Here is a 24333-nt window from a genome sequence, read left to right as displayed (position 1 = left end):
ACTTACTGTCAAAGAACCAGATAAGGAACCTCAAACACTTGGTACACAACTCAAATCAACAGACTCCAGCTAATGTGAGTCACCATGACTTCAGAAGATAGAGAATCAATACATGACCTGATACCCTTGTGTTTCCCTGACAGCAGTACGAAGTCAACTGTCTACAGCTGGACAGTGAATGCCTGCACTGTACACAAAAACAGTGCAGCATAGTTCAGCAGTCACTTCTCATTTGACCTACCAATTGACTACATCATTCAAGTGATGTCATCCATGTTGTATTAACATTAAATATTACAACAAAACAACACCAAGAGAATTCACTCAAACATTCAAGCATCTGACAATCAAGCATTCAATTCTCAAGTACATCAAGAACAAAGTATAACACTATTACGGACCAGTTCCTACAACTAGTATCATGTATGTCCTTAGTTGAGTTGTAACTTTGTAATTGTTCTTCATTATAATTCCTACTTTGCTTATCTAGAAGCGTTACTTAGGAACCCCTTGTAAATCATAAACCTTCAGTGTTTGTGTCGTCACTAGAGTTAGTCATGAGTTGAAGTCTTTGTAATAGGTGTATTGCAAAGTGGCTTGTAATAGGTGTATTACAACTTAGGGAGGGATTAAGAGTTTAATTCCTAGATTGCATAGATTGTAATCTAAAGTTGGTCATAGTGAAGTTGAAATCCTACCAGTGTAGGTCGTGATTTTTTATCCCTTTGAGCCGGGATTTTTCCACGTAAAACTTCCCTGTTTCATTTACTTACTGTTACATTAGCATTCTCGGTGGAAACCTATAAGGGACATGGTCTCTATATAGTTTGGTGGACTCATATATTCTATCACCATGGCGAAAACAAGACCATTGAACTACCAATTTTACTTGTAGAGTGCACTCAATAATAATTGCACTATAAGACTCTTTGAACATGGGTTCACGCACATATATTTAAGTAATTTTAAACAAATATAACATTATTATACATGATTTAGGGAGAGAAGCATGGATTCACGTGAACCCATATCCCTCAACTTGGAGAGGCCATCGGCTCAAAGAAAGCATAATCAAATTTTACTAAGAGAGTCAAAATATAAAGAAGTAAACACATTAAGAAATCAAAGGGATTCAATATATATACATGAAAAGAATTAACCTATTAAAATTTCCTGAGGAGAGTTAGCTTTGCCTTTTAAGAATACATATTATAGTTAAGTAAATCTCACTCAACTTGCTTAACCTTTGGGTTACAGTATCTTACACATAGAATAATTAAATTAATCAGTTCCTGCAAATTGCCACTGGATACCTAAACTTAGTTTTGGTTACAGCCTAACTGTATATTAATGCTGCAAGTGAATCAAAAAACACTACATAAAATCGCCATATGATAAGTCAAGTTATTAGAAAGGAAGATCAAATTGCAAAAATAACTTGAGCTTATTTTCTTCAGAGATCAAATAAGGTGGTTGATGAAGTCTATACAATTTGTTTGTCTAAGGAAAAAAGAATCAAGCCAAAAGGCATGCATTGTTTTACATTACAGAGATCTGGAAATAGATGATTGGATAATTACTCCCTTAACTAATAAAACAATTATGATATTATTGTTAGGAACACAAACCCTTTATTCTTGGAAAGCATACAGTATATTCTATACAAAAACCAACTTGTTCTTCCCATAACACTCTTGGGACAAAACTCAGCCCAATAATGAAGAAACAGATTCACTTCTTTCAATTATAGTTTCAACCATTCCAAGCAAGGACAAAGGCCCCAACAAAACCTAGAAGGATAGTAGTCTTTCATATAAACCTCTCTTCCATTTCCAATAATATAGAAACTGAAGGAGCGATTACGATCAGTCATGGTCACGCGAGTCACCGGGACAACAGAGATGGTGTGGCGCTCGCATATGATCCTTGCAGTAGTAGGTATTGAAGGCCTCTCTGCAATTACTTCAGAAGAGAACTTGTTAAGAAAATATGAATCAGCAAAGTAGGCTGGAGTGCACTGGTAAGCTTGGTTATTGCACAACTGAACTCCCTTTGCTCGGTGAAACACGTCATCTGGAACAGAACCTGCTCCACTTGTAGCGTTTACTTTCCGGGTTGAAAGTGTCCTCCTATGAAAACATGTCAAATTTGCACACCATATTAATCCTCTACATCAGTACCAAAATCTACAAGATACCTTAAATCATATGGGTAAGATACTGTTTGCTATAATGATGACCAAAGTCCTCGTCTTTCACACTTCATGGCATATACTTATGTTGAACTAGACAAGTCAAGTGCTTTAGAGCCATCAGTATCGGACAGAACTATTACAAAACCACACAGGGATTATATCCAAATTTTAGTTGTGATGGGTGTCAGTTAATGTGGGTATTTTGTTGGGCAATTGTTTTATTTTTTTGGACGTGGCGCAGGGCATAGAATGAAGCCAACACAATAAATACAGAATGCGTGATCATTCAGTTGACAACATCATGATTTCCTTGTTAATATGCATGACAAATTGAGTATAATAAATCAAAAGTAAAGATGGATTACCATCTAACAACAGCTACTTTCCGTGACAAAAGAGAACCACCACCTTGGCATGTTTGGCATTTGATCAGGCCACGAGATTCACATGTCACACAAGGAAGTTTCCCGTTACCTTTACACTTCAGGCATCTGCAAAAGAAAGATGTTTTTAGTAAATCGATTACAATTGTCCGACACCTCAAGGATTTGCACTTGTCTCCAAAAACGGTACCAGCAGAAACCATGAACGCAGAATGAAATTTGGATGCCTGAATAGTACAAAAGTAATCATCGGGTCTTTCATCTATACTTAATCAAGGAAAAATGAATAAACTTGACGAAGAAATGCACCACAACAATTAACAATCTGTCAAAAGCTCACATTGAGTCAGATCCGTCCTTGTGAGCAATTAGACCCCTTCCGTAGCAAGTAGGACACTGGGCCATTTGACCCTCCTTGTAAAACCCTGGCTCTTGATCTGCATTGCAAGTAGGACAAACTACATTTCCTCGACCATCACAAGCTGTGAAACAGTTAAGCAAAATTATGAAAATTACTCCAACTTCAACCCAAGAACCACAAGATAGGGAAAAAGGTAAAGACTACATAGAAGTTTATTTTTTTTACACTACTAACGATGCAAAATGATTATTCCACAAACAATGTCTATTACCTGAACATTTCTCTATAGTTTCCGAATGAGGAATTCTCAGTCGTGACTCCTTGTAAGGTACAAACAAAACAGGAAATTCAGACCTTAAATCCAATTCCCATATTCCCATTTCAGGCCCTTTATCTTTTCCGTCAATGCTGCCACTGGAGTATGGCTCCTTCTCTATAATTGTATCTCTCTCTTCTGCGAAAGTTTCTAGCGTCCCCACATAGACATTGCAGTCTTCAATTGCATGAATCTTCCAGGTCCGAGCTGGTCGACTTCCCCAACAGCAGCGATGGCCAACATGATCTATAAGCAACTCTCGTACTTCTACCTCGTCCAGCACTTGCCTGCCAAAACAACTTAGTTAATCAAGATGCTGTTGCAAAAATAATCATAACATAAAATTCAAAGAGTCAAAAAGGAAGAAAATATAGACGAAAGCACAAAACTATAGTAATAATCAGTAACACATGGAAATCGTCTTTATGTTGTAACTCTTCAAATATTGTAATCTCCTAGTCCTTTACATTACTTGTTTCAGAACACTAATTGATACACTGAAACCAGCAGAAGAGGTAAATAGTGCAACTAAGGAACCCATATTTATTAAGTATTTGAGATCATTACCATTACGGTTGCACTATTTTCAAATACTTAATAATACCATGTAATCGAGGCAAGACCTGTGTTGGGAAGAATGCTGTGTAATTACCTCCTTGCATCACTGGCAGTTTCACCTGCAGCTCCATAGTACCCACCCTGATAAACAATCCCTTGCTCTGCTACAAAAGAGAAAATAATTTATTCTCAAAACGCAATATTCACAAATAAGACATAGTGATGAAACTGCAGGGAAGTCATACGCATACTCTAGGGGAAAAAAGCACTTGTACCTTAGCGCAAGTGACCTAATCACAGTTGTGAATTTTACCAAGGAAAAACAAAAAGGGCATAAACATTCTCCTTAGTCGTAAGGAGAGGCGGAGCCAGGATTTTAAGGTTATGGGTTCTAATCTCATCATCGAACCCTAACTCGTCTTTTTTTTTTTTTGGCAATCCGCTAGGCAAGCGCCTAGGGCTAAGTTTTTTATTAATAAAAAAACAGAAAAATACAACAAATAGGAAAAGTACAAATAAGGGGGACAATAGCACCGGTATTGTTACCCATATGCCTTGGCTATATAATCACTCCTCTGCGCCTCACACTGCCTTATGATGACAGCCTCATGTAGAGGATTCATGGTGTAGCTGTCGGCAACGTCTCACGAGGGCATATAATCTCATAACCGTGTGGATATTTTCCAAAGGCATAGGACCAAGGCAACACAAACCGGGCTAAACCTTACCTTACTAATCCTATTGAGGCAAATAAAAAGCCTCGCTTACTAACAAGCATGTAAAAAGAAAGAACTGGAAAGAACTCGTTTTAGTTACTGGGTTCGCAATTAAATATTTTTATATATTTAATAATTTTTTCAATACAAATACAGAGTTTAAACAAAAGCTACTGGGTTCGACCGAACCCATAGCTACCACACTACCTCCACCCCTGGTCGTAAGGCATGACCATCATATCATCCACCAAAATCAGGCAGTAAAAATTTTGCCAGATAGCTGTAATGTATTTAATGACAGATAATTCATAAAAGACACGGTATTGAAACTTAATGCAAGTGATAAAACCAGAGATTTGTGGTATTATCCAACTGCCAACCATGAATAAAGAAGCAACACCATATAGCGAACGGGTTAATAAAGAAGAATAGAGGGAAAAAAGTAGGTTCTCAAGCCACATTAGAGAAGATGCATTTAGCTCCATCTTGTAATACCATTATGAGAAGCTCGTAACTCAAAGCTAAAGGTAGGTCTATTACGCCCTTCATCAACATTCAATAAACTGAAAAGCCCCAAAGCTAGAAAACAATTAAAAATAGTTGTACTTGTACATTGTAATCAAACCAAGCAAATGGACTAAAATGGTAACAACACAAACTAAGGCAAAGATTAAGGACCTTTTGTTCTCAGCAATCGATCTTATCTCATTTTGTATATGTCACTCTTTCTTTCTTAGTTTATTCGAAAAAGAATGACATATTTTACATTTAAAACTCTTCAACTTTAAACGTCCCATTTAACCCTTAATGAATTATACTTATAGCCACAAAAACGTCATGGCAATTGGCATGTTTAAACCCACAGGTTCGAGTGGTACTTTTAGAATGTGCCAATAGTCTTGTTCGAATGGTACTTTTGGAATAGTCTTTCGTTTTTATTACAATCAATGCCCCGTCAAACACCACCTTTAAAATAAACTAGAGGGAGTATATAAAACTCAACACAAAATAAGCTAGTATGAGATAATATGTCGGCAGGGAACTTACCATAAAATTGTGGCTGAGATTGGGATTGGGGAGAGCTGACCAAGGGGGCATGGAGAGAAGGAGAGTAAGGAACTGACATAGAAGCAGCAGACCGAATCTCATCGACGCTGACTTCTGATCCGGCCAAAGAAGTCGTAGGAATCACAGAGCCCGCCCTTCCCACATTCTCATAAGAGCTCCATCTCTCACTCCCTCTTTGACCTGTTTCGCTTGCTGCTTTCCCTATTTTTAAAAGTCACATTAATCCAAACTTAAGCTATGCAAAAAGGAAAAGCAAGAAAAGATGATAAAATTTCACAGACAAGATTCACGCTTTAAGCAAAGCAGGTTTACAAAATGTGAAAAGCAAAAAAAGGGTATAAAAAATCTTGCAGAAATTCAAGTTTTAGGCATTTAGGCTATGCAAAATGGTAAAAGCAAGAAAAGGGTACAAAAATTGAACAGAAAAGAGTAAAGTTTTCAGCAATTAAGGTTTGCAAAAAGGAAAAGCAAAGAAAATTGTATGAATATTGACAGAAAAAGATTCAAGCTTTAAGCGATGAAGCTATGCAAAATGGGACAAGCAATAAAAGGGTATAAACTTTTTTACAGAAAAGAAACAAGCTTTAAGCAATTAAGCTATAGAAAATGGGAGAAACAAGAAAAGGGTATAGAAATTGACAATAAAGATTGAAGCTTTAAGCAATTAAGCTATAAAAAGGGGAAAAGCAAGAAAAGGGCATAGAAATTGACATAAAAGATTCAAGCTTTAAGCTTTAATGATGATGGAAAAGCCTAACCTGTCAACAGTGGCTCCTCCATTGCTCCTAACGAATTGAAAGCTCCAGTGAGTGAAGTAAATTGTTAATTTTAACATAATCTCCCCCAAGATGATATATAACCAATTTGCCTTAATGAAGAAGAAATAAGACAGTCGTATTGTGAGATATGTAGGAAAATTATTATCTTTCTCACACGCCATATGCTGTGGGGTCTAGAGCTCTGCTGGCACGGCCTGTGGAATTCTGCCCATTCACATGTGGAAAATACTTGGCAAATGTCAATATACTTATTTGGACATCCATGGGAGTGTTATAATAGATATCACATTATGGTGGATGTTTAGTCTTCTTCCATGATCTTCATCTCAAATGCTTAATGACATATTTAATGACATATTTTGTATGTTCAATGATGATGATCTTCCTCTCTTTCTATCTATATCTCTTAGTTTGTTTTGTTTGTTCTATATTGTTATTTTGGATTATATTTTATAACACGTTATCAGCACGAGGCTCTACCATCTCAAGAAGATCTTTGAGAAAATTAAGGTATAATTTTTCTCAAATTTGTATTTTTTTTAAAATGTCTGATATTACGAAAAGATAGTTCGTTGCCCTTAAAATTTCGGGCAAGAACTATATGACATGGGTATTGGATGCTGAAATCCATTTAGATGCAATGGGTCTTGGAGACGCTATTAAAGATAAAGATAAAGCATCTACACAAGACTGTGCTAAGGCCTTGATTTTCTTGCGCCATCACCTTGATAAAGGGTTGAAAATTGAATATCTCACAGTGAAACATCCATTTGTTTTGTGGAATGGTTTAAAGTAACGATATGACAACTTAAAGTTGGTCACTCTTCCACAAGCACGATATGATTGGGCTCATCTTAGGCTCCAAGACTTTAAGTCTGTTTCTGAATATAATTCTGCTATGTTTAGAATTACTTCCAAATTGAAACTCTGTGGAGATAATATCAGTGATCTTTTAACGATTTTAACTTTTCTATACATTGTTTTAATTCTCTTTAAGAAAAGGTTTACAAGCACCCTGGAACAACCTTTGTTACTTCACCCTCAATTTTGTTTTATGAGTATGTTCTTTTCTTACACGGATCAATTATGTTTCATACAATGTGTAGGAAAATGCAAATAATTTATACTTGTAAATAAATTTGTTGTAGCTGTATTAGTCATATGTGTACTTGTATTATTTTTTGCGTAATTATTTGTATAATAATTAGAATTTGCCAGAAAATGCATTAAAGGCTACTATTGAATTATTGGTTTAACTTTATTTCTTTTCCATTTTTCTCTAAAAATACTAATATTTATTCATATACTTATTTTGTATGTCAAACTATGGGAAGCAAATATGGATATTTTTCAAAGCAAACTTGGATCAAAGTTCAATTATAAAAATATTTGCTTAATTGATTCATGTACGACACATACAATATTCAAAGAAAAAAAATATTTCTCTCATTTAAGTATGTGTAAGGCAGATATTACTACAATTTCTGGTAGTAGTAATCTAATTGAAGGCTCTGGAAGAGCTACTATGACTCTGTCTATGGGAACAATAATTATCATTGAGAATGTAATGTTCTCCTCCAAGTCCAAGAGGAACTTGTTGAGTTTTAAAGATATCCACAAAAATGGATTTCATATTGAGACAATAGATGAGAATAATATGGAATATCTCATCGTTACCAAGAATGTCTCTGGCCAGAAAAGAATTATTGAGAAGTTCCCATCTTTATCTTGTGGCCTGTATTGGACAAAAATTAGTGCAATTGAGGCACATTCTACCTTAAACCAAAAGGTTACTGCTTACAATACTTTTGTACTTTGGCATGATCGATTGGGCCATCCTGGATCAATTATGATGAGACGAATCATAGAAAACTCAAATGGGCATCCATTAAAGAATTTGAAAATTCTTTTAAATAATGAATTTTCTTGCGCTTCTTGTTATCAAGGCAAGTTAATTATAAGACCATCACCAACAAAGGTTGGGATTGAGTCCCCTGCGTTTTTAGAACGTATACAAGGGGACATTTGTGGACCTATTCACCCACCTAGTGGGTCGTTTAGATATTTTATGGTCTTAATAGATGTATCCTCTAGATGGTCTCATGTATGCCTATTGTCATCTCGCAAGCTCGCGTTTGTAAAATTAATGGCACAAATAATCCGATTACGGACACAATTTCCCGATAATCCAATTAAGTCTATTAGACTTGATAATGCTGCTGAGTTTTCATCCCAAGCATTTAATGATTATTGCTTATCAATTGGGATAAAAGTGGAACATCATGTGGCTCATGTTCACACTCAAAATGGTCTGCAGAGTCTTTAATTAAACGTGTGCAATTGATAGCAAGACTGTTACTCATGAAAACGAAGTTATCCACTTCTGTTTGGGGTCATGCCATTTTACATGCAGCAATGCTAATTCGTCTCAGACCGACAAATTATCACAATATTCCCCGTTGCAATTAGTTTTGGGTCATGAATCTAATATATCTCATCTAAGAATTTTTGGATGCGCTGTATATGTGCCTGTAGCACCCCCATATCGCACCAAGATAGGTCCCCAAAGAAGGTTAGGAATATATGTTGAGTTTGAATCACCCTCCATTATTCGTTACCTTGAAACATTAACGGGAGATTTGTTCACTGCTCGTTTTGCAGATTGTCGATTCGATGAGGCATTTTCCCCAAAATTAGGGAGAGAAATTAGCGAAACAAAATGTGAAATTTTGTGGAAAAATATATCATTGTCTCATCTTGATCCACGTGCATATATTTGTGACACAGAGGTGCAAAAGATTATCCATTTGTAGAAAATAGCAAATCAAATGCCAGATGCATTTACGGATTTGAAAAGGATAATAAAATCACATATCCCTGCAGAGAATGTTCCAATCCGTATTGATGTCCCTATTGGACAATCTTCTAGTGTCATAGCTAATGAGTCAAAAGAACGCCTAAAACGTGGCAGACCATTAGGTTCTAAGGATCGAAATCCTAGAAAAAGAAAAACAAATGATCAAGATGACACTACGAAAGAGTCTCATAAAGAAATTCACGATTTAACCAATCTTGAGATTCATGAGGAAATCAATGAGCCTGAGACTCGAGAAAATAAGAAACTATCAATAAATCCAATCGATATTGAGACAAATTTGAATCAAATGGATATAGTGGCAGATTACAACTTTGCATATAATGTTGCATCTAGCATTATGCAAGAAAGTAAGGATCTTGAACCTCAATCTGTTGGAGAATGTCGACAAAGACTTGATTGGCCAGAATGGCAAGAAGCAATCCAATTAGAGTTAAGTTCACTTGCAAAACGTGAAGTTTTTGGGCCTGTAGTCCAAACACCTAATAGTGTTAAGCCTGTTGGTTACAAATGGGTCTTTGTACGCAAAAGGAATGAGAAAAATGAGGTACAAAGATATAAGGCACGCCTTGTTGCACAAGGATTTTCACAAAGGCCTGGTGTCGATTATGAAGAGACATATTCTCCTGTTATGGATGCTATAACATTTCGTTATCTCATTAGTTTTGCTGTCCATGAAAGCTTGAGATGCATTTAATGGATGTAGTTACAGCCTACCTTTACGGCTCACTTGATAATGAGATATACATGAAAATTCCCAAGGGATTTAAAATGCCTAACACACAGAATTCAAATTCCCGGGAAATATTTTCAATCAAATTGCAAAGATCTTTGTATGGTCTAAAGCAATCAGGAAGAATGTGGTATAACCGTCTTAGTGAGTATTTATTAAATGAGGGTTATATAAATGATGTCATTTGTCCATGTATTTTTATAAAGAAAACAACATCGGAATTTTTTGTACTTGCCGTATATGTTGATGACATAAACCTTATTGGAACTCCTACAGAACTCCAAAAGGCAACTGATTATTTAAAGAAGGAATTCGAGATGAAAGATCTCGAAAAGACAAAATTATGTCTCGGTTTGCAAATTGAACATTTGACAAATAAGATTTTTGTTCATCAATCTGCCTACATTTAAAAGGTATTGAAACGGTTTTACATGGATGAAGCACATCCATTAAGTACTCCGATGATTGTTCGATCACTTGATGTGAATAAGGACCCATTTCGACCTCAAGAAAAGAATGAAGAGCTTCTTGGTCCTGAAGTATCATATCTTAGTGCAATTGGTGCACTAATGTATCTTGCTAACACTACAAGGCCTGACATAACTTTTTCGGTTAATGTCTTAGCAAGATATAGCTCTGCTCCTACAAGGAGACACTGGAATGAGATCAAACACATATTGCGATATCTAAAAGGGACTACCGATATGGGCTTATTTTATGGCAATGATTGCAATCCTGATCTTGTTGGTTATGCCGATGCTGGGTATTTATCTGACCCGCATAAGGCTCGATCTCAAACAGGTTATGTGTTTACATGTGGCGGCACTGTCATATCTTGGCGATCGACTAAGCAATCAATCGTGGCTACTTCTTCTAATCATGCTGAGATAATTGCTATTCATGAAGCAAGTCGAGAATGTATTTGGTTGAGGTCTATAATACATCTTATCCGAGACAAATGTGGTTTGAAGTGTGAAAAACTACCCACAATTTTGTATGAAGACAATGCAGCATGCATAGCCCAATTGAAGGGAGGATTCATAAAAGGAGATAGGACAAAGCACATTTCTCCAAAGTTATTTTTTTACACATGATCTTCAAAAGAATGGTGATATCAATGTGCAACAAATTCGTTCAAGTGATAATATGACTGATTTGTTCACCAAATCTCTACCAACATCAACCTTCAAGAAACTGGTGTACAAAATTGGGATGCGAAGACTCAAGGATGTGAGTTGATGCTCTCATCAGGGGGAGTTAATACGCGTTGTACTCTTTTTCCCTTACAAGGTTTTGTCCCACTGGGTTTTCCTTGCAAGGTTTTTAACAAGGCAGCCAAAAGGCGTATTTCTAAACATGTGTACTCTTTTTCCTTCACTAGGATTTTTTTTTCATATAGAGTTTTTTTTTTCCTAATAAGGTTTTAACGATGCACATTATCTTTGGACATCCAAGGGGGAGTGTTATGATAAATATCACATTATGGTGGATGTCTACTCTTCTTCCATGATCTTCATCTCAAATGCTTAATGACATATTCAATGACATATTTTGTATGTTCAATGACATATTCCATGACATATTTTCTTCACTTTTTATGCCTATATAAAGGCCTTGTAATAGATAGGAAAATACACACAATTGAAGAAGAAATAAGAATCTCTCTTCCTCTCTTTCTATCTATATCTCTTAGTTTGTTTTGCTTGTTCTATATTGTTATTTTGGGTTATATTTTATAACATATTTTCTTTTCACAACGCACAACAATTTTCAGCCGAATTTTTTTTGTTGATAAAAATGGTTCCTTATATTTGGGTAGGTTTAAGATAGCCTTTAGTATATTTAACAGACTTATGAAAATAAAAATTTAACCAAAAACAACAGAAACAATTTCAGTCAAAACTACAAAAATTTCCCAAAAGTTACCCCAAATACTAAAAATCGACAAAACGTACCCGATATCCATCTAAAATATTGCACTAGACACCAGAAATAGACAGAAATTAATAGGAGTTGCAAAAATTATCAGTTCCCGTTAAATCCTTTTTTCTTCAACTATGTCATTACATTTAACAATCAAAATTTGTTATTTGATAGAAATAAAAAAAAAATATTTAGTTTTGACAGACTTAAAGGATCACATTACACATATGTTCAAGGATATATTTAAGGAACTATTTTGAACATACCTAAAAGATAAGTGACTATTTTTGTCATTTTCCCCCCAAGTTCACGTGTTTCACGCAGCTATCTTTAGACCATCTCCAACCCTAACATCAAATTTCACAACAAATTTCACACCAAAATGGTGTAACACCAAATTTTGCTCCAACCATTACACCATTTTTTACACCAAAAAATAATATTTCTTCTCGCTCTTCTATATTATATTATTATCTTCTATTTAAATTTCATTTTTATTTCCTTCAAACAAATGCTATCTTTTTTTCTTTTTTCCATATTCATTATATGTAATTCACATTCACCACTTATATAATCATTTATTATAAAATTATTTTAAAGGATAAATCAACTAAAAGTGAAATCATTGATATAAATATAATATATACAAAAGTTAATATATCAGAAAAATAGGATATAAAATTAAAATTATAAAGATCTTAATATAAAAATTAATTATATACACCATATATGATAAACTAAAAGTTCAAAAATAAAAAGATGAATAAAATAATAATAAATCAAATTTGGTGTGATGAATAGTGTTGCACCAAATTTGATGCAATACTATTCACGCACTATAATAGTGCAAGATTTGATGTTCCATTGGAGAAAAAAAAAATTACACCAAATTTGAATTTGGTGCGGCCTTATAGGAGGGGGTCTTGGCACTTTGCCCGCACTTATCCTCTTCTTTTTTTTTTTCGTTTTTGATAGCCCCACCAATCCTACTAAGCATTTTCTTTTCTTCAATTTCTCCTAAGGGTGATTGTATTAGTAATTTAATTTTCAGTTCCTTCAAATTTTATTTATTAAAGAACTATTTTACTTTCTGACTAAGAGAACTAGTCATAATATGTTTTCTAGTGTTTGGCATTTCGATTTGTGCGTCTCACTTCCACGACCATTCTCTTTAACTCAAAATTTAAAAATAGTCAGATTTATAAATGATCATTCAAAAATAGTCATAATTTCAAAAGTAATCGAAATTTAGTCACTTTTTATGTAAAGATAAATCTGAACGAAAACACTGTTCAAAATTCAGAAAAATACTCCAGCATAATATACTGGAGTTCCAGTATAATATACCGGTCCAACATAATATACTGGAGTCGGTGCTCCAGACTCCAGTATATTATACTGGAGTCAGCAAAGTATACCGGTCCAGCATAATATGCTGGAAGTTCATACACAGGTGCACCGAACTCCAGTATATTATGCTGGACCGGTCTCTGTTGCAGCAAAATAGTGACTATTTTTAATAATTTGGCAAATGCTGGCTATTTTTAAATGATCAATCCAAAAACTGGCTAGACCGTGCTAGTTTAACTCATAGATTGCCTGTGGTCTCATAATCTGGTTTGATCAATGGACTGTTATTGTCTTATTTTCCTTTTAATCAAAGTGCTTGCATTTCATTTACATGAAAATGAAACAAATAATTTAATTGAGAAAATTTGTACAAAATACTACCCAACAGGACACCTGACCAAGCTTAAATTATCACTTGCCAAAAAAAAAAGTCATTTTTCATTGTAATTGTTATAAAATATATATTGTAAAATAAATAAACTGAAGACAAGTATAGAGAGAGATTGATATGTTATTCAATAATGTATATAATGAACTGAAAACTCCTTTATTTATAGAAGAAAGGAAGCAGTTGCGAGGCTTTTCAGGAAGCAGCTGCAAGGCTTTTCAAGAAACAGCTACGAGGCTTTTCTTGAGCTGCTTGTAAGCTGTCTGTATGAGCTGCTTGCAACCTGCCTGTTTAATAAGAAGTTGTTGCAAATCATTTCATTGAGTTGCTTGCACCCTGCTTGCATCAGGTGCTTGTAGATAAACTTTAATGAAGTACTAAATGGTTAAACTTTTCCAGGAAGATTATCTATAGAGGAGTATTAAATAAACATCCACAATATAATTATTTTCATAATACTCCTCCTTGGATGTTCATTAAAAGATATTGTGCCTCGTTAAAATCTTACTAGGAAAAACCTAGTGGGAAAAATACTAGTGAAGGAAAAAGAGTACACATATTTAGTAATACGCATTTCTAGCTGCCTCATTAAAAACCTACAAGAGAAACCCCATGGGAAAAACCTTAGTAAGGGAAAAAGAGTACAACGCGTATTTTACTTCCCCTGATGAAAACCTTGTTTCAAATATTTGAGTCTCCGCATTCCAATCTTGTATACCATCTTCTCAAAAGTTGAAGTTGGCAAAGATTTAGTAAACAAATCTGCCGGATTGTCACTTGAACGGATTTGTTGCACATCAATATTACCATTTTTCTGAAGATCATGTGTGTAGAATAATTTTGGTGAAATATGCTTCGTTCTATCTCTTTTTATAAACCCCCCTTCAATTGGACTATGCATGCAATATTATCTTTGTAAAATATTGTGGATCTTTTTATCACATTCCAAAACATATTTTTCTTGAATGAAATGAATCACCGATCTCAACCATACGCATTCCCTACTTGCCGGTTTGAGATTGAGCTTTATGGGGATCAGATAAATAACATGTATCTACATAACCAACAAGATCTGCACTACCTTTATTAACATAAAACAAACACATATCAAGAGTTCCCTTTAATTATCGCAATATATATTTAATCTCATTCCAATGTCTTCGTATATGAGAAGAGTTATATCTTGCTAGTAAATAAACAGAAAATGTTATGTCACGCCCTGTTGCGTTAGCAAGATACATAAGTGCACCAATTGCACTAAGATAGGATATTTCAAGACCAAAGAGTTCGTCATCCTCTTTTGGAGGTCGGAACAGATCTTTATTCACTTCAAGTGATCAAACAACCATGTGTACTCCATGGGTGTGCTTTGTCCATGTAAAATCGTTTAAAGACCCTTTTTGTATAGGCGGATTGATGGACAACAATCTCGTCTGCTAAATATTCAATTTGCAGACCAAGACAAAGTTTTATTTTTCCAAGATCTCATATTCTTTCTTAAGATATTCAATTGCCTTTTGGAGCTCTTCTGAAGTTCCAAAAAGATTTATGTCATCAACATAAACAACAAGTGTAACAAATTCTGATGACATCTTTATTATAAAAATACACAGACAAATAACATCACTTACGTAACCTTCTTTCAGCAAACATTCACTGAGGTGAGTATACCACATGCGCCAAATTTGTTTAAACTGTACAAAGATCTTTGTAATCTGATTGAATACATTTCTCGAGACTTTGAACTATATACTTCAGGCAATTTAAATCCTTCCGGGATCTTCATATTAATTTAGTCAAATGAGTCATATAGGTTATGACTTGTATCTAAATGACATGACATCTTCAAGTGTATGGACTGATGGTCCGATCCTCACAATCTTTTACAATATTATGCACTATATTGTATCAAATATATCGTCGACGATCATTTCATATCGGTTCGCAAGCGACATAACTTGTTGAGATTTCATCACTTTCTTTATTTTTAGGTACCTAAACTTCTTCAAGAGCTTTATGATATATTATGTAGTGGCCTCTTCTAGAGCTTATTTCCTCCTTATTATGATCATTTATTCCTATCCTTTTCAAGGATTGTTACTTTGGAACCGATTGATTTACCACGCTTCATGTGTACAGTAAACTCCATCCTTCAGGGACTTAATTTTAATAGGAGCATTTGCAGCTGAAATATAATATTTAATTTTGGATCAACAAATACTTCTGGCATTTGACTTGAATTATCTTCTGAGTGAGGATCATACTAATGATAATTCGATTCATATAAAATATTTTTCAATTGCTTATTCCATCCTCCTAATGTTAGAAAAACTAACATATATCCCAAATCTTCTTTGGAAAACCTATCTTTGTGCTTTGTGGTAGAGAAATTAATCATATACTACGCATCAAAAGTTATTAGATAGTAAAAATATTTGGCTTCTGATCCTAAACAAATTGTGAGGAGAGGACTTATCATATATTACCGGTCTGATGCATACAAGTGTTGTTGTATGCAATTTAGAAAATCTTGGACCAACACATGAAGGTTTGTTCTCATAAGCAATAATTTAGCCATTAATAGGAGGTATTCAATGTTAAACCAGCTTGGATATTAACCAACATTATCAAGATGAACTGTCTTGATTTCATAATCTGAAAATTATGCTCTTAATTGAGAAAAGCAATTTCAAATGCCAAACTGCAGGTTGACAATAATCACACATGTAACCATCTCATTTATGCATCTATAAGTGGTTCACATGATAGGTGAATGGACCCATATTCACTTTTTATATATTTCAGAATCAGGGATCTTAGTCCCAACTTTAGCTGGTATAATCAGTTTATTATGAAAACAAGCAACACAGGAGAATTTTTGAAAAATCTTCTAGTTCTTCAATATATGCTTATCTGAATTCTCAATTAGCTCATCATATTTAAACCAGATGGCAAATAAAAACTTCCAGTTTATCATGGCATGCGCTATCTTTTAGTAATTTTCTGGTTTACTATGACATAAACTTTTGCATTAGTAAACTTCTGGTTTACTGTGGCTGCTTTTGCCTCAGTAAATTCCTGGTTTATTCTAGCTACTTTTGCCTCAATAAAACTTCTGGTTTACTGTGACTACTTTTGCATTAGTAAACTTCTAGTTTACTGTGACACGTGATGTAGTACAAATTGAAGAATGAGGTGGGTAATTTCTCACATACATAATATTTTATGCCCTATGATTGTGGAAACATGAAGATTTTCAATCTTCCAATTATTTATAGTCTCAATATGATAGTCACTTGTATTAGTAAACTTCAGGTTTAATACAACATATGTTGTTTTGACCATAATCATATAATATGAATGACATATTTGTATATAAGCTCTTCGAGAGCCTTCATTTATTATCCACAATCTTATATTTATCGGACACAACTGGTGTCATGTGTCTTCTAGATAAACAGTTAGCTATTCATGAGCTTTTGATAAATTTTATACTACCAAATATTGCTCAGACACTTCTGGTATCATGAGAGAAAATCATAAACAAATGAACAATAGAAAAACAATACTAAATTTATAAATGTAAAAAGTTAAGAATTTCAGTATTTCTACCACCAACTTTGTGATAAATGTCTCATTCAGGGAGAAACGACATTAACATCTGAATATTTTATATCTTTTGTTATTCTACCTCTTCATGAGGTGAGTTGCGGTATTTACATTGCTTTATAATATTTTCCTGCTTCATGAGAAAATTTCGATTGTTTATTACTTCAGGGGTAAATTTGAAGTACGAAAGATTAAGGATATATTCTCTCAATCATATTACCTCTTCTGGAGATGTTCATATTTACAAGCTTTATTAACATTGTCACATTCATTTTTAGGAATTAATCAATATTTATCAAAGTTCTCATCCTTCAGGGAATGGAACATAATTATCTGAACGTGCATAATCATATCAAATTGGAATGCTTCGAACCTCTAGGAAGAGCTCAATTTCTAGGAAATTGTCACAGTGGTAAATCACTCTACTTCTAAGTTACTCCATAACTGGTAAATTAAGAATTATATTCAGATTGGAACTGAATGTTGTTTTAACTTTTCTCCTTAGCCTCTCCTTCTTTCTTAAGAAACTAGTTTTCTTGATGCCACCATCTGTCTTGACTCCATTTATTCCAATTGTGTAGTGACACAAATAAAAACCAAGAAAACCTCAATTTACATCAACTCTTCCTTCTATGATAAGAAAGTAAAACACCTTTTATATAATATTCCTACAACCTTCACTTACATTGTAAGCACGTGATTTTTGCCCTATATAAGAATTACTCCCAAAATTCCAAAAATAAAATAATTTTTTGTTTGTTTGCAATTGTTGTGAGTTTTGTGTTATTTTTCTTGTATTGTTTGCATTTGTCTGCGCATGTTTATTTTATAAATTAATAAAAAAATACAAAAATATGTCGCATTTGCGTTTCGGATTTAATTTTACAATTATTAGTAATTAAGTTTGTTTTACAAGAATGAAAATTACAAAAATAGGCATCTTTTGCATTTTTAGCATTTAATGTCCAAATTGTGTGATTTTATTTTATTGATGTTTAATTTTGGGTGATAATTATTATTAGAAGTTTAATTAGTATTTTAATATAATTTTGATTTTTATAATTTAATTTTAGTTTTATTAATAAGAAAAGAGAACAAAAAATAAACGAAAATCGGATTGGGCCTCTTCTTCAATTTTAAAACCACAGGCCTAAAGATACCCAACCTTCCCCTACGACCCGGTCCATTTCGACCCGGGTCGACCCAGTCCACCCCATAACCAAACCACCTGCCCAACCTCTTTTCTTCATTTTTCATTTTTTATCCCCCCAAACCCTAAAAAACCTATCCGCCCCCCCTTTCTTTCCTTCTCCTTCACGTCCAAACCACCCCAAGCTCCCTTCCCATGGCTGCCCGTCAACCACTGCTGCTGCTTCATCTTCTTCATCACCTTCTCCGCCGGCGACCACCAACAGCACAGCAGCTCCAAACAAAAGCCAAGCAGGCTGCTTTCTTCTTCGTCGTCGAGCTCGAGCTCGAGCTCCCATGGCTGCCTTCCTCGTCGACCAATGGCGACGACCAGCACCCCAGCTTCACCTACTGCTTCTTTTGCTTCGTTTTCAACAGACCAGCTGACCCCATTCTCGTCGAAACCAAACGACCATAGTCCTTCGATACCCAGCTCCACCACGACAGTATGTCGACGTCCAGCTCGAACGCACAGTCCTCACGACCACTGGATCAACACCACGACCACGTCGTACAGCCCTGCCATGGACGACCACAAGTTCGTCGACGTGAGCTGCTGCTGCGCGCAATTTCGACGCGTGCGTTTAGTCGTCTCCAAACGACCAGCAGCTCCGCCAATAAACCTTCCCAGCTCTCGTCCCCGTCGCCCATAACCCTGCCCAGCAGCAACCAGCCCGTCGTCTCTGAGCTTTACCATCATCGTCGCTTCTTCTACCGCTTCCCATTCACAACAGTGTAGCCCTGAAACCACTCTTGAGGTTCCCGTTCGGCATTTGTTCGTCGAGGTCCGGATTGTTAAAAGTTTTTAAGGTCCGTCTCATCTCCCTTTCTCATTTTTATGATCTATATGTGAGTAAGATAAGAGCCGCTAAAATCTGTTTAAATATTATGGGTTAAGGAGTTTGAATTTCTTAGTTGAATCTTGGTTGTAAAAATCTTTGAATTCTGTTTAGTCGAATTTGAGTTTGATTGGTTTGTCATTCGTGATTATTAGTTGTAGAATGTATAGTATCTTTGCTAATATTGAGTTGGTTCGGATAATTTCATTTTGTGTATTGTTTGGTTTCCTACTCTTTGTTGTTCATCATATGATTTTAGTTTGCATTTCGATTCAGTTAAGTGTGATTCATGTTGTTTCAGTTTACTTTTGTTGCTAATATTGTTGTCTCCTTGCTCATTCATTTTTTGTCTAAGTTAACCAGGATTGGTTCCCAATATGGTTAACTTATTCCCATTAATCTGATATTGTATGATTCAATCTGTGTTCATGGGATTTATTAGTTGAATTTGATTAGGAATTTGGTTATAGCTGTAGTAATTTGTGTAATTAATTAGGAGGATTGGATATAGCTGATAAGCGTAGAATGGTAATTTCAGTAGTTTTAGGGGTATTTTTGGGATTTAAAGTCTTAAAAAATAATTAATTTGAGTGCTCCGTCCACTAGACATTAACAATATTAAAATAGTACATGGTGGGGGACAAGACATAAGTTAGTGGGGAGTTGATATAATTGTTTAATATAGTGGGGCACAAGACATAAGTTAGTGAGGAATAATGTAATTGTTTAATATAGTGAGGGACAAGACATAAGTTAGTGGGGAATAATATAGTTGTTTAATATAGTGGGGAACAAAGCATGAAAGTGTGGGGGGAAAGAATATTTCGGGTTAGTGGTTCAAGACAAAAGTCTTGCTATAAATAAGAGTTATTTTGACACAAAAAGGGGATAGTTTTTGAGAGAGGATTATTTTTAGAGAGAGGAAGACATTCTGAAAATTCGAAGAGAGTGTTGGAGAGTTTAAAAAGAGAAAACAAAAATAAAGTGAGAGAGGAGTTTAGTTTCGGGTTTAATACACGCGTGGTTGAGTCTGTTTGTGGTGGTGTGGGTTGTTGCTGCTTAGTCTTTTACAAACTTTTGGGTTTGTTCTATTGAGCTTGTTTGGTTTTTCTTCAAATTTTCCCGGGCCTCGAATCTGGTTTGATTTGCTGCTGTTGGGTTGTTGTTGCGTTGCTGTGTTATTACTGTTGCTGACTCCTCCTTCTTTTCTTCTTGTATTGCCATTTCCAGGTACATGTCCTGAATCTCAAACCATGTAGTTGTCCATTTGAAAATGAAATGAAAAATGGAAATATAACTTCATTGAAAGCTTTAGTTCTTGCCGTATTTTGTCATAATGGATTGTAGTAGTTTGGAATGTGATTAAAATTGTTTTACAACGATTTAGATTGGTTCGGACTATCGAATTCATGGACTGTTCGGGACATTTTATAGTTTGTTAAGACATGTGGTAATTTAATTTCATTTAGTGTAGTTAAGCTTTAAAAATCAGAAGTTATTCAAAACATAAAGCGATCTTGTGATTCACAGTCCTCACTCGTCCTAATAATCGGCAGTGCAATCCCGGAGCCATACTGTTTTGTACTTAGTAATGGCAATTGTGAGTTAGTTCAAAACTGGAGGTATAATTTGACTGTTGGATTTGCTTAACACTAATTAGCCTAGAATAGTTTTGTTGATTAACTCTGTTAAAGAAAATAAGTTTGGAAATTGATTCTGGACTTGCATTTGTTGATAATTGGATATTTGAATGATTGTGGATAATTAGTTAAGGTTAATTGCAACATGAGTTAGGAAGTATTATTAACTAGGATTCCTCCCTTTATTTTAGAAACAAACTTAATAGAAAAAATGTAGTTACTGTAGGTTTATCCTTTTAAATAAAATGAGACGAGCCTCGCCAAATAAAACGCACAGATTGCGGGGCCCTCACAAAAATGTATGTGTTAATTACTTAGAACTCGGGATCGGCCCTTAGCGAACTCCACGGCCTTACCCAAAATAATAATACGCTAATCGCTTTAGGCGCGCATTTTAATAATCTTACCTTCTTAAACTTGGGTGTGCATTTCATGCGACCCAAATCCAATCCCAAAACACTGAATAAAAATGTGTTCCAGATTGCGGGTGCATTTCATGTGACGAAATCCAAAGACATGTTTTTAAACGATGTTCACATTCTTTTAAAATATAATAATAAAAGCGGTAAAGAGTTAAAACTTGCACATGAGCTCATAATTGTATAAAATCAGATAAACAAGCCGAATATGACAGTTGAGCGACCGTGCTAGAACCACGGAACTCGGGAATGCCTAACACCTTCTCCCGGGTTAACAGAATTCCTTATCCGGATTTATGGTTCGCGGACTGTAATACAGAGTCATTCTTTTCCTCGATTCGGGATTAAATTGGTGACTTGGGACACCCTAAATCTCCCAAGTGGCGACACTGAAATAAATAAACAAATCTCGTTTCGATTGTCCTTTAATTGGAAAAACTCCTTCACCCCTTGCGGGGACGGAAAAAGGAGGTGTGACATACATTTGTAAGTTAAAACTTAAAACATTTGATCACTCACTGTTTACTTCAAGAGAAAAGGCTTTTATTTGTTAGTAATTCCCTTAAAAATGGCTGCTAATGATCAAGAATCCAGAGTTTCACTGAAGCTTTTGGTAGATGACAAGAAAAATCAAGTTATTGCTGCTGAATCCAACAGGGACTTTGTGGATATATTATTCAGTTTTCTCACCTTTCCAATTGGAACAAAAATCAGATTAACCAACAGCCAGCCTATGTCAAAGATAAGTCCAATTTCTACATGTATGAACAATTTATACCAAAGTGTTGAAAATCTTATTGTAAAACATCTTTATTCAGAAAACTGTAAGTCAGTCCTTTTAAATCCAAGAAATCCATGCAATGAAGATTGCTTGAAGCCCCATTGCCATGCCTAATTGCTTCAAGTTGAAAGTGAACATAGATGATTCTGTTTCCAACAAGTACTTCAAATGTTCTATGGAAGATTGCTCATTAAAGAGTTGGTTAGTCAATGTTAATTGTAATTGTGGAGGGAGGACAACTAAGGAAATATTTTCAGATATAAGAAATCCTACAAATGATTGTTATGGTGTTTTTCTTAGGGGGGGGAATAGAGTTTATAATCAGTGATGATTTAAGAGTGTTGCCTGGTTCTCCAAGTTCTCTCGTGAAACTGCTTTCTGATCTTGGCTACAGCCACATGAATCAGTTAAAATGTGGAAGTTGGCAAGGAGGAGGTAAGATTCTTGCTTTTTCTATTAAAAGGGCAGCCCGGTGCACGAAGATTCCGCTACGTACGGGGTGCGAGGAAGGGCCGGACCATAAGAGTCTACTGTAGGCAGTTTTACCCTACATTTCTGCAAGAGGCTGTTTCCACTGCTTAAATATGTGACCTCCTGGTTACATGACAACAACTTTAACAGTTACGCTAAGGCTCCCCTTCATTCTTGCTTATTCTATTATTACTTGATTTTGAATAAGCAATCTAGAGTAATAAATCCATGCAGACCTAGCAAAACATAGCGCACAAGAAAAGAAAAGTATCTATATAGGCATATATAAATTAGTTGGGATTAAGTTTTAGTCGTGTTATTACGTTACTTTAGGCCCTATGATTTCTAGGAGCCTTTTGGTCATGTCAGTAGAAAAGAAATTCCAGTACATTTTATTTTTATTTTGCATAATATTGGACTAAGATGAAGTTAAATGGAGCGACATAGTCAGTGGAGATTCACATAGCCAATGACCTAGCTGTTGTTTGCTGTTGTAATCTAGAGTAATGAGCTTAGGTTCTTGATCATATCATTTGACTGAAGTAGCTAACTTAAAGAGATAAAATAAGAAATATGCATAGCAGATATACAGATAGCAAAACGAATGTTGAGCCATATTCAAGTCTCAAATGATAAAAATGGACAATGTAGGACAGCAGAATGTGGAAACATGGTATGTCAGTTTAAGAATGAATGTTTTCTGTAATATATGCACCATCCCTTCGAGAGGAACAAGCACATATTGCAAATTTTTTATACTAAATGATCTAAAAGTACCTTCAGATGAGGGGTAATCTTTGAATAACAAGGTACCAAAAAACAGTTTAAGATGTTCAATCTTATAGAAAGAGAAAAAAAAAACTAAAGAGGAAATTGATTCAGGGAATAAATTGCAACTCAGGTGATGTACTACAAACTCTTATGCAGTTTCGTGCTAGGAATTCCCTCTTCTTCTTTTTTATGTTATCTAATGTGCATTTTACTTATTTTTCTCTGTCCAGATATTAAGACTGCTCGCTTGTTCATTGATCTCAAAATCTCCCTTGACAGAGGTGTTTTTGAACAAGAAAGCTAATATAGTTGACAACAATATCATGCCTGAGCCAGGAATTTCACCATTGGTTCCTAATGCATTCCAGTACACCGGAAACTCCTGGAAAATAAACCTCAAGCTAATATTAAACAAGTCTAGAAACAAGATATTGTATGCTGAAGCAAATGATTCATTCGTCGATTTTCTCTTCAGTTTCCTCACTTTTCCTATTGGATCAGTGATCCATGTTCTAAATGGGATTTCTGGACTTGGATGCATAGACAACCTGTACAAAAGTGTGACGGATTTGGAGTCAAAATGGTTTCCTTATTGTCAGCACAGATTACTCAACCCCGGTGTTGCACCAAGACATAAATGCCAGAATCAGTTGCTTCCGATTTCTGTGGGACTCGACGATCATAGCCTTTTAGACCCCAGGTGCACAAGTGGTGGGCACAAGTGATTTTGGCAGATTAACACTGTCACCTTCCTTGTTTATTGTTTCGGACGATTTGGTTGTCAGGCCTATGTGTTACAAATCTAAATGTACCCTTGTATGACATTTTTGCATCATGTGCATCATGTGCATCAGATAAATAGGAACGCTTATCTGCATCATGTGCATTTTTGACTTAGGGCACTCAACACAGGGGTTGGGTCCGTTTAGGAATAGCAACCTGAAACAGAAAAGACCATCCTGATGCATCCT

General features: G+C 35.1%; 2 protein-coding genes across 3 annotated transcripts; one reads left to right on the top strand and one right to left on the bottom strand.

Moving 5' to 3' along the window:
- Positions 1 to 1425: 1425 nt before the first annotated feature.
- LOC104227809 (uncharacterized) lies at positions 1426 to 6492 on the bottom strand. 2 transcript variants are annotated; one of them, XM_009780141.2, is made up of 7 exons: positions 6355 to 6492; positions 5576 to 5797; positions 3907 to 3976; positions 3210 to 3541; positions 2918 to 3059; positions 2560 to 2685; positions 1426 to 2129 (listed from the first exon to the last, which is right to left on the bottom strand). In XM_009780141.2, the coding sequence occupies exons 1-7, from the start codon at positions 6374 to 6376 to the stop codon at positions 1745 to 1747; spliced, it is 1299 nt and encodes a 432-aa protein (XP_009778443.1). In that variant the 5' UTR covers positions 6377 to 6492; the 3' UTR covers positions 1426 to 1744. The 2 variants fall into 2 exon arrangements, with proteins under 2 accessions (XP_009778443.1, XP_009778444.1); XM_009780142.2 differs by having other exon boundaries at positions 3907 to 3973; positions 6355 to 6490.
- A 15415-nt stretch (positions 6493 to 21907) lies between these two features.
- On the top strand, positions 21908 to 24087 carry LOC138873880 (uncharacterized). The gene is made up of 4 exons (XM_070152367.1): positions 21908 to 22163; positions 22421 to 22555; positions 23176 to 23264; positions 23593 to 24087. The coding sequence occupies exons 1-4, from the start codon at positions 21908 to 21910 to the stop codon at positions 24085 to 24087; spliced, it is 975 nt and encodes a 324-aa protein (XP_070008468.1).
- Positions 24088 to 24333: the final 246 nt, after the last annotated feature.

Source organism: Nicotiana sylvestris, chromosome 7 (genome assembly GCF_000393655.2).
Source record: "Nicotiana sylvestris chromosome 7, ASM39365v2, whole genome shotgun sequence".
Taxonomy (NCBI): domain Eukaryota; kingdom Viridiplantae; phylum Streptophyta; class Magnoliopsida; order Solanales; family Solanaceae; genus Nicotiana; species Nicotiana sylvestris.
This window is presented reverse-complemented; position numbering and strand designations above follow the sequence as displayed.

Bases quoted from the DNA above. Each gene is read 5' to 3' on its own strand.
- LOC104227809 (XM_009780141.2), bottom strand. From the start codon at position 6,376: ATGGAGGAGCCACTGTTGACAG. The intron at 5,798-6,354 runs GTTAGGCTTTTC...TTTTAAAAATAG, and splicing joins GGAGGAGCCACTGTTGACAG to GGAAAGCAGCAAGCGAAACA. The intron at 2,130-2,559 runs GTAATCCATCTT...ATGTTTTCATAG, and splicing joins AAAGTAGCTGTTGTTAGATG to GAGGACACTTTCAACCCGGA.
- LOC138873880 (XM_070152367.1), top strand. From the start codon at position 21,908: ATGGCTGCTAATGATCAAGAATCCAGAGTTTCACTGAAGCTTTTGGTA. The intron at 22,556-23,175 runs GTAAGATTCTTG...TATGCATAGCAG, and splicing joins TGGAAGTTGGCAAGGAGGAG to ATATACAGATAGCAAAACGA. The intron at 23,265-23,592 runs GTATGTCAGTTT...TTCTCTGTCCAG, and splicing joins CAGCAGAATGTGGAAACATG to ATATTAAGACTGCTCGCTTG.